The sequence below is a fragment of the Didymella exigua genome (genome assembly GCF_010094145.1).
Source record: "Didymella exigua CBS 183.55 unplaced genomic scaffold M421scaffold_17, whole genome shotgun sequence".
NCBI classification, from domain to species: Eukaryota; Fungi; Ascomycota; class Dothideomycetes; order Pleosporales; family Didymellaceae; genus Didymella; species Didymella exigua.
Window position 1 is genome coordinate 55,283 of NW_022984791.1, and position 13,026 is coordinate 68,308.

The window sequence follows — 13,026 nt, forward strand, 5'->3', positions numbered from 1 at the left end:
CCCCCCCCCCCCCCCCCTACTAGCAAGACACCAGCACAAACCTCGCCCCCAACCTCGCATTCAACACCGGCATATTCATCCCCCCTCCAGCACGGCGCCTGTACATCCGCAACCACAGCGCATCTGCATTCGCCTTGTCGAGCGCTTGTCTGACATCCGGCCGCGCGAGGACGGGGTCAAGCATGTCCAGCACGAGCTCGAAATGCTCGTCTCTGATACCGACGTGTGCGGCGATGGCGCACAGACAGCTGACCAAAGCGTCCCAGATCATGCGGGTCGGCGTGGAAGAGTACAGCGCGTGTGTGTCCAGACTCGAGTCGAGATTGGTCGGGTGGTGGGCGGAGATGCTAAGGGATTGGAAATGCGTCTCGATGGCGCCGGCGTGCGATCCGCCGCCGGTGCTCTGCGGTTTCCGGTCCTGACCCTTCGACGCGCGCTCCTGCGTTCGCTTGTGCACCGCTCGCAGGACAGGGAACGCGGCCTCGATGCGGCTCCGCATGAACCCGCCCGCGTGCTCGCACATGACGCCGATAACCTCGAGCGTGCTCGCGACGACATACGCCTCCCTGTCCTGCAGCCGCGGCAGCAGCACGGGCCACAGCGTGTTGACGAGCGGCAGAAAACTGTTCTCGTGGCGCGCGAGCGCGGGGATGGCGGTGCGCAGGAGGGCGAGCAGGGATGTGCGCAGCGAGGGCGAGTGCGAGGGGAGGTAGTGCTGCGTCAGGTCTGCGATTTTGAGGAGCAGGGAGAAGGTGCGGGGCGCTGGGGGTGGAGGCTCGGGGGTCTCTGGCGGTGGCTGTTCTTCTGCGTCTTCTGCTGGTGCGGTTTCGGCCCAGGGTTTCTCTGGGAATGGCACGGGGGTTTCTTCATCGGCTTCGCGCGCACGGCGTTGTTTGTCGTCTTTGATCTTGGCGAGCGTGGTGATGACGGTGGATATTGAGATGTCAGGTGATCCAACCGAGGATATGGTGCGCCCTTCGAGGGCGAGTTGTGGCGCTTTGACGCCTTCTTCTGTCATGCCTTTGAGCACGGAGAAGAGCAGTTCGACGAGCACGGGGTAGCCGTGGTAGCGCTCGAGGGCCTCGAAGATGCTACCGACTAGGTCATCTAGGTAGGGAAGGAGCGATGGACCGCAGAGCCGCATCATCATGAGCAGGACCTGAGGCGCCTGGGGTGATACGTCGCCGACTGCGAGCTTCAGGCCGACGGCGTTCACGACATAGTCAACGTTGTCGACAACGAGATCGCGGGCACTGGAATAGCCGGACGCATCGGACAAGATGTTGAGACAGGTGATTGCGTGTTCGCGAAGGGCTGGGTTGGGACTGCCGAGTTGGTGCAGGATGGGATACAGGACTTCGCCCAACTCAGCGCGGAATTCCATCCGGTAGCGTCCAGCCTGCAGAGCCACAGTCTCCAGAGCTAGCGCATAAAAGTGCCAGGGAAGATTCGTACTGGGATCTCGTTCCGTCAGAAGCATGACAGAGTGCGAGTAGAGGTCGTCCAAGAGCTCTTCTCGCGGGTTCGATGAGCCGCTGTCGATGAAATCGTCAAACGAAGGATTGTTGACAGTCAGATCCCTGATCAGATTGACTGATACCCAGTAGCTGGCTAGCTGCATTTCTTCTGTGCCCATGTTGATAGTCCGGACGAGATTCTGGACGACATTGAGTGCGGAATCTGATTTTGCCATTTGAGATAGCAGCATCGTAAACTCTGTCATCAGATCCTGCTGGCCCTTGAGTCGGAGCTGCAGCGGCTGAAATGTTGACTGCCGACTGGGACCCAGGATTAGGCCGGTCTCCATGGAACCTGCCGTTCCTCCAGATCCCACCTCTTCCAAGCCTTTTGAATCAGCAAGCACCGCAGAGACGCCGTCTCTCAGGCCGTCTGCCAAGCGGTCGTCAATGGTCACCGGATCCTGTCCAAGTAGTCGCAGGGTTACTGAGATCTGATGGATGATGAGACGGCGTTTGCCATCATCCTTCGACTGCATGACACGAGGAAACGAGACCACCCAGTCGTGAAGGCACTCGCGCAGCACGTCTACGAGCCGCTGATCCGCCACTAGTATGATTCTCAAATCGTCTTCTACTGTGTCTTTCGATCCGTCTCGGCCAACCAGACTGATGACTGTTTCAATGCTCATGCTGGTGCTATCCGCAAGTGATACACGGCAGTCCCGTATGACGCACAGACACAGCCTGAGGAGTGCTTTTCGGGCTTCTGACTTGTCGTGGTTGCGCATCTTGTAGATGTTTGCCAGAGCGATTTTGATCTGAGAAGCCGTGGCCTGCAGCCATGATTTCGAGCGCAGCATTTGCTTGTCGTCGGCCGCATCTCTGATGAGTACCTCGGGAAGATTTGCTGTATTACGATCGCTCAAGAGACGTTGAAACAGCCGTGTCAGCGCCTCAAGGCTTTGCTCGATGGTTCGGTAGCCGGCCTTGTTGGCGCTCCCCGGGGTCAGAACCTTGGTGAGTGAGGATACCAGTTTGGGCAAGAAGCTGGCCAAAGCATCATCGTCGACGATCGCGGAGGTCAAAGCCTTGACTACATGGACAGCTGCAAGCTTGATGCTGTTCGAGCTACTTTCAACAAGGCTGTCCAAGGTGGTCAGGACAGCTTCGCCGAGGGCTGGGATGTTGTCGGTGGCCGTGAGCGCTTCTCTACCGGACGCTGTGCGCGCTCCTTCAGCCAGGAGTTCGCCAACACACTTGAACGCCAGCGCCTGCAGTTCTTCTGATGTCGCAGCAATGCCGTTCTCTGCAGACGAGGGCTTGGCCAGGAAGGTAAAAAGGATCAGCAGCTGGCCAGATAGCGCCGGCTCCATACCACCACCCCACCCTGAACGCAGAAGTACTGACACACAATCGAGGCAAAGTTCGAGGGCGCGCACAGGAACCTGCCGCGAGAGCCTGAGGACTTGGGAGACTGGTACAAAGGCATACTCGGCAAGCTTGGCGTCAAGAGCGTGTGGCTTTGCGCTGATCTCAGTCAGAGCATCGAGTAAGTTTGTGAGTGCCTGGACGAGTTCGCGCTTCCCATTCTGTCTCTGGGCCAGTGCTGCCGTTACCTGCAGCAACTCGATGCATGGCTGCTTCAGCTGTTGGCGATGGTGAGCACGTGTCGAGAAAGCGGCACGTGCCGAGACGACTCACTCGTTGAAACGCTTGCTGTCTCTCCATCTTGCCGCTTTTCGGTGAATACTGCGGCCGGCCTGTAGAAGCATGGAGAGGCGCGAAAGTAGATATCTCAGAACAAGGAATGCAAACTTTCGAGGTTCACGGTATGGAGGGCATGGCCATCTGCGCTTGGCAGACCTGACCTTGGCGGTTGATGGGTGTGGTGCCAAGCAATGGAGGTGATGCACGAGGTGCGGTGAAAGGTTGGACCTTGGCTCGACCGGCGGGTGGGGCTCTGACGGACAGACGCGTCCATGGATCTATGTGCCTGCTAGCGCGTCACGCTTGGGCGCGGAAACAGCTCCCCCTCAACCGTCTCTCAGCGATCAACGGCACCATCATCAGCGCGACGCGCCTCGACTGTTCCCTCGGCGCGCGCAGAACGCTCACCCGTCTACGCGTGCGACCTGCCCAACTTCCAACCACCACACTGGAATAGCCACCTGCCCGTGCCAACGCGCCAACACACGACATGGCTCGACGCAGCCGGCGCAGCGCTGCCGCGGTGGTCGAAGCGGTAGAAGAGGAGGAGCCCGAAGTCGAGCGCGAAGAGGCAGAAGAAGCACACGATGGCGTGCGGCCGCTGAGGTTCAAGCAGCCGCTGGTCGGGCGGCCAGGCAAGCCAATCAGCGTGGGCGACGTGCTCGCGCGTCTGGAGGCGCTGCTGAACGAGCTGCGCACAACCGACCAGGAGGAGGCGCACCGCCCATCGCTGGAGCCCGTCGCGGCCGAATTAGTCAGCCCGAGTCTGCTGCAGCACAAGGACGTGGGCGTGCGCGCCTGGACGTGCTGCTGTCTCGTCGATATGCTGCGGCTGTTCGCCCCCGATGCGCCGTACCCGGCGAAGACGCTGAAGGTCGGCACACTCTCGGCTGCTGCACCGGTCCATGCTAATGCCGCCTGCTAGGAAATCTTCGGCGTCATCATCTCGAAGCTGCTGCCCCTCCTCGCCGACCCTGCCCACCCCTACAACAGCCAGCACCTGTACGTCCTGCGGTCGCTCGCCGAGTGGAAGAGCATCCTGCTCGTCAACGACCTCCCGGGCGCCGACGCGCTCACGACCGCTTTGTTCACTACGTGCTTCGACGTCCTCTCCGGCCCGTCGAACAATGACGGGGCCGAGGAGCTGAGCAAGAACGTCGAGCACAACATGACCGAACTTCTGTCTACCATCATCGACGAGGCTGGAGCTGTTCCACACCATGTCGTGGACATTATTGTCGCGCAGTTCCTCTGGGCCGACCCCATCACGTTGGGCAGCTCCAAGGCCAAGAAGAGCGCCATAGTCGATGCGAGACAGACAACGTTGCGCCGCAAGGATGCGCCACCCGCCTACAACATGGCCAAGAGCGTGTGCAACACCAACCAGGACAAGATGGCGCGATTGGTCGGCAACTACTTTAGCTCTGTCATTGTCGACTTCACAAACTCTGGGCCGTCCTTCAAGCGGCGCGCAGGAAGCGAAGACGCTGACGAAGACGGGCCCAAGGGCCCGTCTGACGAGGACATCCACGAGGCGAGGAAGGCACACAGGCTCTTGCGAGAGCTGTGGAAGTGCGCTCCAGGCGTGCTGCGGGACATTGTCCAGCATCTTGTAGACGAGCTGGGCACAGAGAATGTGCAGCTTCGGCAGCTGGCCACGGAAACGCTGGGAGACATGGTTTCTGGTATTGGCGCGGCAGGGCCTCCGCCGCCGCCACAGCTGGACCCAGTTGCATACCCATCGCAGAGTCTCGCGCGCTCAGAGGCGGACCGACCCTTCGACTTCCTGACTACACCGACCTCCATCAACTCCTTCCCTACACAACACCCTGTTGCCTACCACTCGTTCTTGCAGCGCAAGAACGACAAGTCACCCATCATTCGAGCTTCATGGACAACTGCCATCGGCCGCATACTGACAACATCAGCTGGCGGCATCGGCCTGGACCCTGAAGAAGAGCAGAGTCTGCTCAAGTCGTTTGCCGAGTGCCTGATCGATAGCGACGAGAGGGTGCGGTTGGCTGCGGTCAAAGCTGTCGAGCTGTTCGGTTTCGACGACATTGTCCGCAAGCTCGGGAGCAATGGCGGCATGTCAGAGCCTGGCTCGATCCTGTCCAACCTTGCAGATCGAGTCAAGGACAAGAAGAGCATCGTCTATTCAGCAACAACAGGCCTTCTTGGACGCATCTGGGGCGTGGCTTCTGGTGCGATTGCCGAAGGAGATGAATCTGTCAACAACTTGCTCGGCTCAATCCCTTCGAGGATCCTAGAGGCGTGTTACGTTAACGACGTGGACATCAATGTCCAGATTGACCTAGCATTGTACGAGTCTCTTCTACCACTCGGATACCCGCCCATGAAGCCACGAGCGGCGACGAATGGTGCCTCGCAAGTCGTAAAGGACAGTCAAACGAACGGTGGTCAAGGCTACACCGAGGCCGAGCTCGACAAGCTCCGTACGGAACGGCTGCTCGTCTTGGTTCACGGGCTTAGCCCAAGGGCCAAGGTTGTCTTTCTCGCAAAGCAAAAAAGCCAAGTCGGCAACGTCCAATACATGGAGCGTTTCCTCCAGCTTTGCGAGCAGTACAATGGCGGTGTCGCTGGCAAAGAGGGCAAGGAAGCCAAGACCACACTGGGGGGCTTCATTGCCTTCTACGCCAAGCAATTCCCAGATTCGACAAAGACCACTGAAGAGCTGTGGAAGTTTGCCAAGACGCATGACCGTCGTGCGTATGCTTTGATACGCTTCAGTATCGACCCCGCGAGCGACTACCGCAGGGTCTTCAAATCCATCGTACGTTTGCCCTCGTTCTTCCTGTCTTGCAGTCTAACCATCACGTAGAAAGAGCTACGCAAGCGCATCGAAGACGGGCCAGGAGCCGCGCTACTAGACGTCTTGAACCCTCTGTTGTACCGATGCGCCTTCTTGTCCTACAACAAGAGCCATGTTTCCGCCATCATCGAATACACGCGCACAGATGACAAAGGTCTCGGCGCCGTAGCGCACGAGCTGCTGAAGTCGATCTCCCTCACACATCCGAAGGTATTCTCCACTCACGTCAAGGATCTCTGTAAGACTCTTGAAAACGAGGCACCCACGGCGAAGTCGCCCAACCCCCCGGGTGCAGTCGACGATCTGAAGGCATGCGCGGCTTTTGCGAAGAAGTTCCCGGGTGACATTCCGATGAATGCGAAAGACGGACGCAAGCTGGTACAGAGTTTCCTCAACTTTGCGCAATACGGTGCGCCGGCGCAAGCAGCGAAGCACGCCGTTACAATCATCATGCACAGTGACAACAAGAAAGAACTGCACGCCAAGGAGGTCCTAGACAAGAGCATCAAGGGCTTCAGGTACAACGGCGATCACTGGTTGACTAAACTTGCTGCACTCAGCCAGCTAGTGCTACTTGCTCAGGCCGAGTGCGAGGACAGCATGGACGCTATCATCGAGATCGCAATCGGCAAAGTCCTTCACGAACCGCACTTGGCTACTGAGGAAGCCGATGTCGAATGGATAGAGACCCCAGACGATGATATTCTGGGCAGGACGTGGGCGTTGAAGATACTCATCAACCGACTGCGCTCTCTCCCATCCGAAGCCAATCTTGATGAGGCTGCGACGAGCACCTACGCCTTGCTCAACCGCCTTGTCAAGGACAATGGTGAAGCATCGGAGTCGAATGATACTCCCGCAGGACACAAGTCGCGCCAAAGGCTTCTGGCTGCGAACGCATTGCTCAAGCTGTCGACCAACAAGCGCCTGGACGCCTTGTTGAAGCCCGCAGACTTCGTACAGCTAGCTCTTGTCACTCACGACCCATGTCCTCAGGTGCGCCGACTCTTTGCTGAGAAGCTGATGAAGTACCTCGGGCAGAATCGCCTTCCACCTCGGTTCTACACTATTCTTTTCTTCTTCGCTCACGAGCCTGAGCGGAGTGTGAAGGACAGCACGCTGACTTGGATCCGCTCTCGGCGTGCCGCTTTCGCAACACGAAAAGAGACAGTGCTTGAAACCGTTTTCTCTCGCCTTCTCAGCCTGCTCGCCCATCACCCTGACTTTGACACGGAGCCGGAGACGCTCAAGCTCATGTCAGAGTATATTCTATACTACCTCAAGTGCGTTGCCACAGAAGATAACCTGTCCCTCATCTTCCACGTCGCGCAACGCGTCAAGGGCGTGGCCGACAACATAGCCCCGTCGAAGCAAGCAGATGAGAATCTGTACGTTCTGTCGGATCTTTCGCAAGCCCTCATTCGCTCCTGGGAAGAGCAGAACAACTGGACCATGCAATCTTGGCCCGGCAAAATGCGACTGCCTTCTGGCATCTTCCGCGCGCTCGAGTCGCACGAACGTGCCCAAGATATCGCCAAGAGGACTTGGATCGACGAAGACCTGGTCGAGGAACTGGACCCATTGGTGCGCAAAGCAATTCGTAACAAGAAGCGAAAAGCCACCGATGGTACCGAGGGCGCTCGTAAGAAGAAGCCGAAGGGTGACAGGCCGAAAAGGGAGAAGAAGGAAAGGCCGATCAAGACACCAAGGAAGAAGCGAGCTGCCAGTGACGACGATGAGAGCGAAGATGGGCACATTGCGACTGAGAGCGAGCCGAAGAGGAAGAGTGGGCGGAAGAGTAATGTCAGCAAGAGCTACATCGAGGTCAGCAGCGACGACGAGGCAGCTGACGCTGGCGCGGATGCTGTTGATCAGGACGAGGAAGAGGAAGAAGAAGAGGCAGACGAATCAACGCCTGCGGCTGAAGAAGACGTCGAGATGGCTGAAGCAGAAGAGGTCGAGGCTGAAGCCGAAGAGTCAGAGGAGCCCGAAGACGAGCCTGAACAAGAACCCGAAGCACCGCCAGAGCCCTCGCCACCCAAGAGAGGCTCGCGAGGCCGCGCAGCCAAGCCGACACCAGTACCATCGCACTCTTCCCCCGCGGCGCCGAAGCGCAAGACCGCCACACCAGCAAAGCCTACGCCAGCAAAACCCACACCAGCAAAACCCACCGAGGCAGCTGCACCCGCCGCAAAAGGCAAAGCCAAAGCCAAAGCCGCCGCGGAGCCGAATACCACCACTCCCGCAGCCAACGGCACGAGCACGAGCACCAGAAGGAGCGCGAGGACTCGGAGCTGACCGACTACACCCAAGGCGTGTGATGCGGCTCGCCGTGCTGTTTGAACTTTGTGTGCAGGTGCAAGGGTGACATGTATGAATATGTATATGGGATGTTGGTGGAGCGCGATTATCTATGTAAATCCTTTCGTCGTTCAGCAAGCTTAAGTGGTGCGGGGCGGTGCAGAGTAGATGGAGTGTGGAGCGTGCAGTGTAGTGTAGCGTAGGGTACATATTAGGCCGATAAGCTACCAAGTCCGTCTAGCCCTCTCCTCGCACCACGAGAAAGTGCGATTTGAACCGTGTCCTACGCTTCTACACGCCCGGATCACAAGCTATTCGTCCGCTCCCAGACCAGAACGCACGATTTCCTCCTCACTCCCACCGTGATCCAGAACCTTCCCTCCAGCCAGCTCTCGCCAGCCCCCTCTCCTCCCAAACACTACACTACGCCCCCTTCCCCGCCTCCCCCTCGCTGATGGTTTTATGTTTGATCGAAGTGCCCCGTCGCACACGCTCCACAACCCAGCTCACCACAAGCCCAAACACAACCGCGACTCCCGCCCCGCCCGCGCAGATTCCCAGCACGAGATCATCATCGTAGCGAGCGCTGGGGGTTGCGCGTTTGCCCAGCCCCACGATCCCGGCACTCCACCTTTCTTGCATCGCCGTGAAACCGATATTTCGCACCGCCACGAGACTGCGCTTCGTGTCACCGTGAGCCCACGGAAGCAGGTCCTGGCACACCGCGGTATGCGTGGCACACGAAGGGGAGTTGAAGAGCACGCACAGTGCGATTGTGAGCGCAATCAGCGCCAGCGCGAAGAGGGTTAGGAGGAGGCGCCGGTGTTGATGGTGCGTTGGCGGGTTTGGTGGTGGAGGGGTGGGTTTCTGCAAGTCCGAGGGGAGCGTGGGAGGTGAGAGGGGAGGGCCGGAAAGGGTGTGCGCGTACTTCATGGGGGTGATGGTGGATGGTGGTAAGTCGGCGGCCATTTTTAGGGGTGCTGGGTTGGTTGGTTGGTTGGTTGGGAGTTGTGGTGTTTGGGGTTGTGGTTTATGGTCCTGAGGTTTGATCTGGAGTTTGGTGGTTGAGTGGACCTGAAGATTTGAAGTCGGGTTTGGTGTATGTGAAAGGGCTGGAGTGGGCGGACTTCTTATATGTCGCGTGCGAGGTTTATTCGGGAATCTGTTTGATGCAATGGAGCGCGGATATCTTTGAACCACGGTACAGAAGACGAAGTTTTCGCGCGGATATATGCGAATATTGCCATTGGCGAGCTGGGAGGGATGAAACTTGAGAAAGGGTTCAGCACAACGCGATGCGAGTGGTACCGAGACGTACCCTTCTACACGCGGTATGTTCGCGGCTGCATATTCGTCTCTTGCGTTCACGACACAGGAGTGGCAAAGGCTCACGAATGACATGCACAGCGTCCATGATCGACCCACAGCGCAAGTCCACATCCTACACACGTACCAAAGAAACTTGGCAACGCCCTGTAGGCGACCACTGCCCTCAAACTGCATCTCTGTATACTACCAATACCGCAGAACTAACTTTCCACCCACCGCACCACAGGAATGCCCAGTCAACTCCCACCTCTCAGTCCATCCGGGGACGTGAAAAAGAGCCATGCCAGACATCGAAAAGGAAGATGCCCCATGGAAAGCCGCACACGCCGCCTCAACACCCCACCCCCCCAAAAGACAATATCCGCACCTCTGCACTCCCTCTATCAAAATAAGAACTCGCTCACTCCAAATCCGCTTCCCCACTCTCAGCAACCCATACCAAACCCCCTCCACAACTCCCAAGATTCCCTAACCCAAAGACGCGACATCTTTCCTCCCCTCCCAACCAACAATGAAAACAATACCTCCGCATACAACCCCCAATCTTACCTCGCCACCCAGAGTTCTCCTCGAGACTGCAGTCCCTTCCTGAACTAAGGCCATGGGTGGTTGGGGGGCGTGGGTTCCGCGCGGCGTTATGTTTGCGACGAGTGTTGTGGTTGTTGCTCGGGTATTGGTCATATTGAGCAGACTCACGAAGTGCCGCATGAGACGAACCTTGCAGCCAGCACAATAGAACTGATATTCCTGGCACTAGTGAGCTTGTTGGGGAGAGTGTCTCGTGCTGTGGCGCACGCAGGCCTCGATCCACGGTGCAGAAACAAGCGAATTCCTGCGCAAGTGTATGCGAGCATGTTTATCCAGCGCACACCCTTTAGTGAGTCGAGTAAATCTTCGATCGGTAAGAGTAGGCTTGCGGGTTGGATCAGAGTTCAGGAGAGAAATGACCGAGTGGTACCGGACTCTTCAGATTCTGTCCTCTCGTCAAACAACCAATATCGCCCACCATGAAGGTCATATTTGCTGTAGGGCTCGTGGTCACATTGGTTGTCTTGGTCATTCAGACGCAGCAGTATCGGGGGAAAGTGGCTCGGAGCTGCGATGTTCCAGACGGGTGTTGGAAGCAGGGAAAGAGTTCAAGAAAACGTACCGGGTCGTGGGGGGAGGGTTGCGTGCAAACTGATGAAGAAAGACAACTATAGAGGCAATTACCATGCCAGTGACTCTGGCTGCATGTCGCAAAAAGTGAAATAATTCGAGGCACAGACAAGTATTGCAAATTCGCCGCGCTATGCTTCTTACACCCAGAAATGCCAAATGTGTACCCGGATTCGCACCATCTTCTGCGTCTCCAAAGCTTAAGCGATGAGGTTTTGGTTTAGTCGTCCTTCTTGCCCAGGTAGTTTACGAGGTCGACCATCTCAGCCTGGCTCATGCCAGCACTGATAGATCGGTATGCTTCCCACAGGATCCACACCGGGAAGACAACCCAGAGGCCGTTAAAGAAGAGAAGGTACAGATAACTGCATCGGCCGTGTTAGTGATGCTCAACATTTGGTCAATCAATAATGTAGCCATGATTGGTACAGCGAAGTGGAAGATCTTCGGCAATTTCGCCGGCGAAGCATGACTTCGGTGAGAATCGCCACCGAGAAGTGGGTACGTGGATCCGCGGGATGGGGCAGACCCGGTTGCTTTCTGCCGGAAATCCCCTCGCAACATCTTGTGAAGACAAGAATTGTGCAAGCTGACGCGAAGCAAGTGGCAGAAGAACATCGGTGCTCGCACCGCCAACTTGGCGGTGCAGCGACAACACTGCAAAGATAGGAGGTTTTTTTGACAGAAATACCACTTACAGGTACATCCAGTTCGACGTGTCGAGGTTTGGACTGCCAGTCAACCATTCAGGAGCGAAAGTCATCCAGCCTGGTGGAGCGGTGAACCACGTGTCAGCCTCGCAGTCTCCCGATGCCAACGCACGCAACACAACTTCGCACCACCGGCGGACCCACACATCCGCCTCACCAAATCAGAGTGCACTGCACACAGTATGCACCCCACCGACCGTTTCAGGGGGGAAATTGAAAAGGTGGCTCACCTCCGTATATCTCTGCTGTGGCCAGCACAATCATCCAGAACCACTTCTTCAGCCCGCCCTTCTTTTCGTCTTTGCTCAGCAGAAAGCATATCCACAACGCCAATGGCCCCGCCACGAACACCGTCAACAACTCCAGACTGATGATCGTCAAATCTGTACCGCCCCATCGTTTGTCCGCCTTTGCGTACTCCTGCCATAGCTTGCTGAAAGGCGTGGTACCATAGTTCGCGCCGTACAACAAGTCCTGCTTGCCCAGCCAGTACACATCCGGTGGTGTAAACAGCGTGACCTTCCTCGCCTGGGCCTGCGCGGTGAAGGACGTGGGCAGAGCGTAGGAGACGAAGAGGCAGTTCCAGAGGAAACTGCCCTCGAACACGAAGTGGACAAGCGCATCGAACAGGTGCCAGATGAATAAGACACGCGTCTTTAGAGTCGTGGTGTGCGGCAGGATCTTGATGCTCCCCCCATAAGCTCCTCCGAGCAGTGTAAGGACTCCGAGCAGCGAGACAATTGTCGTAGCATCGATCTGCGGCCCTGTAGCAGCGATGACAGGCGGCGCAAGTGGTGGAGGCGGGGGAGCCGTTTTACTGCCCCAAAATGACATGGTTCGTATCTTCGACGTTGGCGTGCACGCGGAGCACTTGTCCGGGGACTATTTCTCCACGTTTTTTTCGATGCTCGACGGAAGGAACTCGAATGAGGCCCAAAAGAAGTTGGTGTAAGAAGTGACGATGTTTAGGGTCCAATGGTTGTTTACGTGGGGCAGAGCTGGTCGAAAGAGGAAGGCGGTGGGCGGGACACGGACCTGTCACTGCTGTCAGCCGACCGGAACTCACGATCCAGACCGCAGGGCGTCACAGTCGGGCGGTAAAAAAGTGCTCACGAGGGCTCTTTACTGTGGAGCTGGATCACGATGCGGAAGAAGTATATACAGAGTGTTTCCGTGTTTTGTATTGGCTTTGTATCTGAGCTACTGATGACAGCTCCGCCAGACGCAGACCACAACAACTCCGGCCGTTGTAAAAATACACCACAAGGAGCGTACGGGATATCCTCTCAACGCGACCGAACCGATGACGACAATTTGCAACGACTAGTAGCAACAACATGATCGCATTCTCTGTCACACCTACTCCTGCCGCCTATGTACGAAGACTCGAAGGTCTGTAAGAATGAGGGAATCGCTCAAAATGCAATGCAAGCCAGACTTTTCCGTTCCCATCCGTTGGAAACGACTGACGGGAATTCCATAACAAGAGTAGGTTTGCTGAAACGATAGCGCAATTAAAACCAATCTA

The 13,026-nt window shown here is 57.1% G+C and overlaps 4 protein-coding genes across 4 annotated transcripts; 1 reads left to right on the forward strand and 3 right to left on the reverse strand.

Moving 5' to 3' along the window:
- Window positions 1-19: 19 nt before the first annotated feature.
- M421DRAFT_65303 (uncharacterized protein) lies at window positions 20-3,188 on the reverse strand (the record flags this gene model as incomplete). The annotated part of the gene is made up of 2 exons (XM_033596234.1): window positions 20-3,106; window positions 3,162-3,188. The coding sequence occupies 2 exons, from the start codon at window positions 3,186-3,188 to the stop codon at window positions 20-22; spliced, it is 3,114 nt and encodes a 1,037-aa protein (XP_033447543.1).
- A 328-nt stretch (window positions 3,189-3,516) lies between these two features.
- M421DRAFT_421682 (uncharacterized protein) lies at window positions 3,517-8,540 on the forward strand. Its single transcript, XM_033592912.1, has 3 exons — window positions 3,517-4,041; window positions 4,093-5,961; window positions 6,010-8,540. The coding sequence occupies exons 1-3, from the start codon at window positions 3,658-3,660 to the stop codon at window positions 8,296-8,298; spliced, it is 4,542 nt and encodes a 1,513-aa protein (XP_033447544.1). The 5' UTR covers window positions 3,517-3,657; the 3' UTR covers window positions 8,299-8,540.
- M421DRAFT_176174 (uncharacterized protein) lies at window positions 8,512-10,004 on the reverse strand. Its single transcript, XM_033587840.1, has one exon. It carries the CDS (start codon window positions 9,802-9,804, stop codon window positions 8,725-8,727), a length of 1,080 nt encoding a protein of 359 aa, XP_033447545.1. The 5' UTR covers window positions 9,805-10,004; the 3' UTR covers window positions 8,512-8,724.
- Window positions 10,005-10,791: 787 nt separating this feature from the next.
- Window positions 10,792-12,451, reverse strand: M421DRAFT_421684 (Emopamil-binding protein). Its single transcript, XM_033592913.1, has 3 exons — window positions 11,729-12,451; window positions 11,487-11,556; window positions 10,792-11,153 (listed from the first exon to the last, which is right to left on the reverse strand). Exons 1-3 carry the CDS (start codon window positions 12,330-12,332, stop codon window positions 11,009-11,011), a joined length of 819 nt encoding a protein of 272 aa, XP_033447546.1. The 5' UTR covers window positions 12,333-12,451; the 3' UTR covers window positions 10,792-11,008.
- Between the last annotated feature and the right edge of the window lie 575 nt (window positions 12,452-13,026).

Excerpts from the sequence above, each read along its gene's own strand:
- M421DRAFT_176174 (XM_033587840.1), bottom strand. The coding sequence starts at position 9,804 with ATGCAGTTTGAGGGCAGTGGTCGCCTACAGGGCGTTGCCAAGTTTCTT.
- M421DRAFT_421684 (XM_033592913.1), bottom strand. The coding sequence starts at position 12,332 with ATGTCATTTTGGGGCAGTAAAACGGCTCCCCCGCCTCCACCACTTGCG. Across the intron at positions 11,557-11,728 it reads CACAGCAGAGATATACGGAG|GCTGGATGACTTTCGCTCCT; the intron begins GTGAGCCACCTT and ends CCGCTCCACCAG. Across the intron at positions 11,154-11,486 it reads ACGTCGAACTGGATGTACCT|TTATCTGTACCTTCTCTTCT; the intron begins GTAAGTGGTATT and ends CGGCCGATGCAG.
- M421DRAFT_421682 (XM_033592912.1), top strand. The coding sequence starts at position 3,658 with ATGGCTCGACGCAGCCGGCGCAGCGCTGCCGCGGTGGTCGAAGCGGTA. Across the intron at positions 4,042-4,092 it reads ACCCGGCGAAGACGCTGAAG|GAAATCTTCGGCGTCATCAT; the intron begins GTCGGCACACTC and ends GCCGCCTGCTAG. Across the intron at positions 5,962-6,009 it reads GCAGGGTCTTCAAATCCATC|AAAGAGCTACGCAAGCGCAT; the intron begins GTACGTTTGCCC and ends ACCATCACGTAG.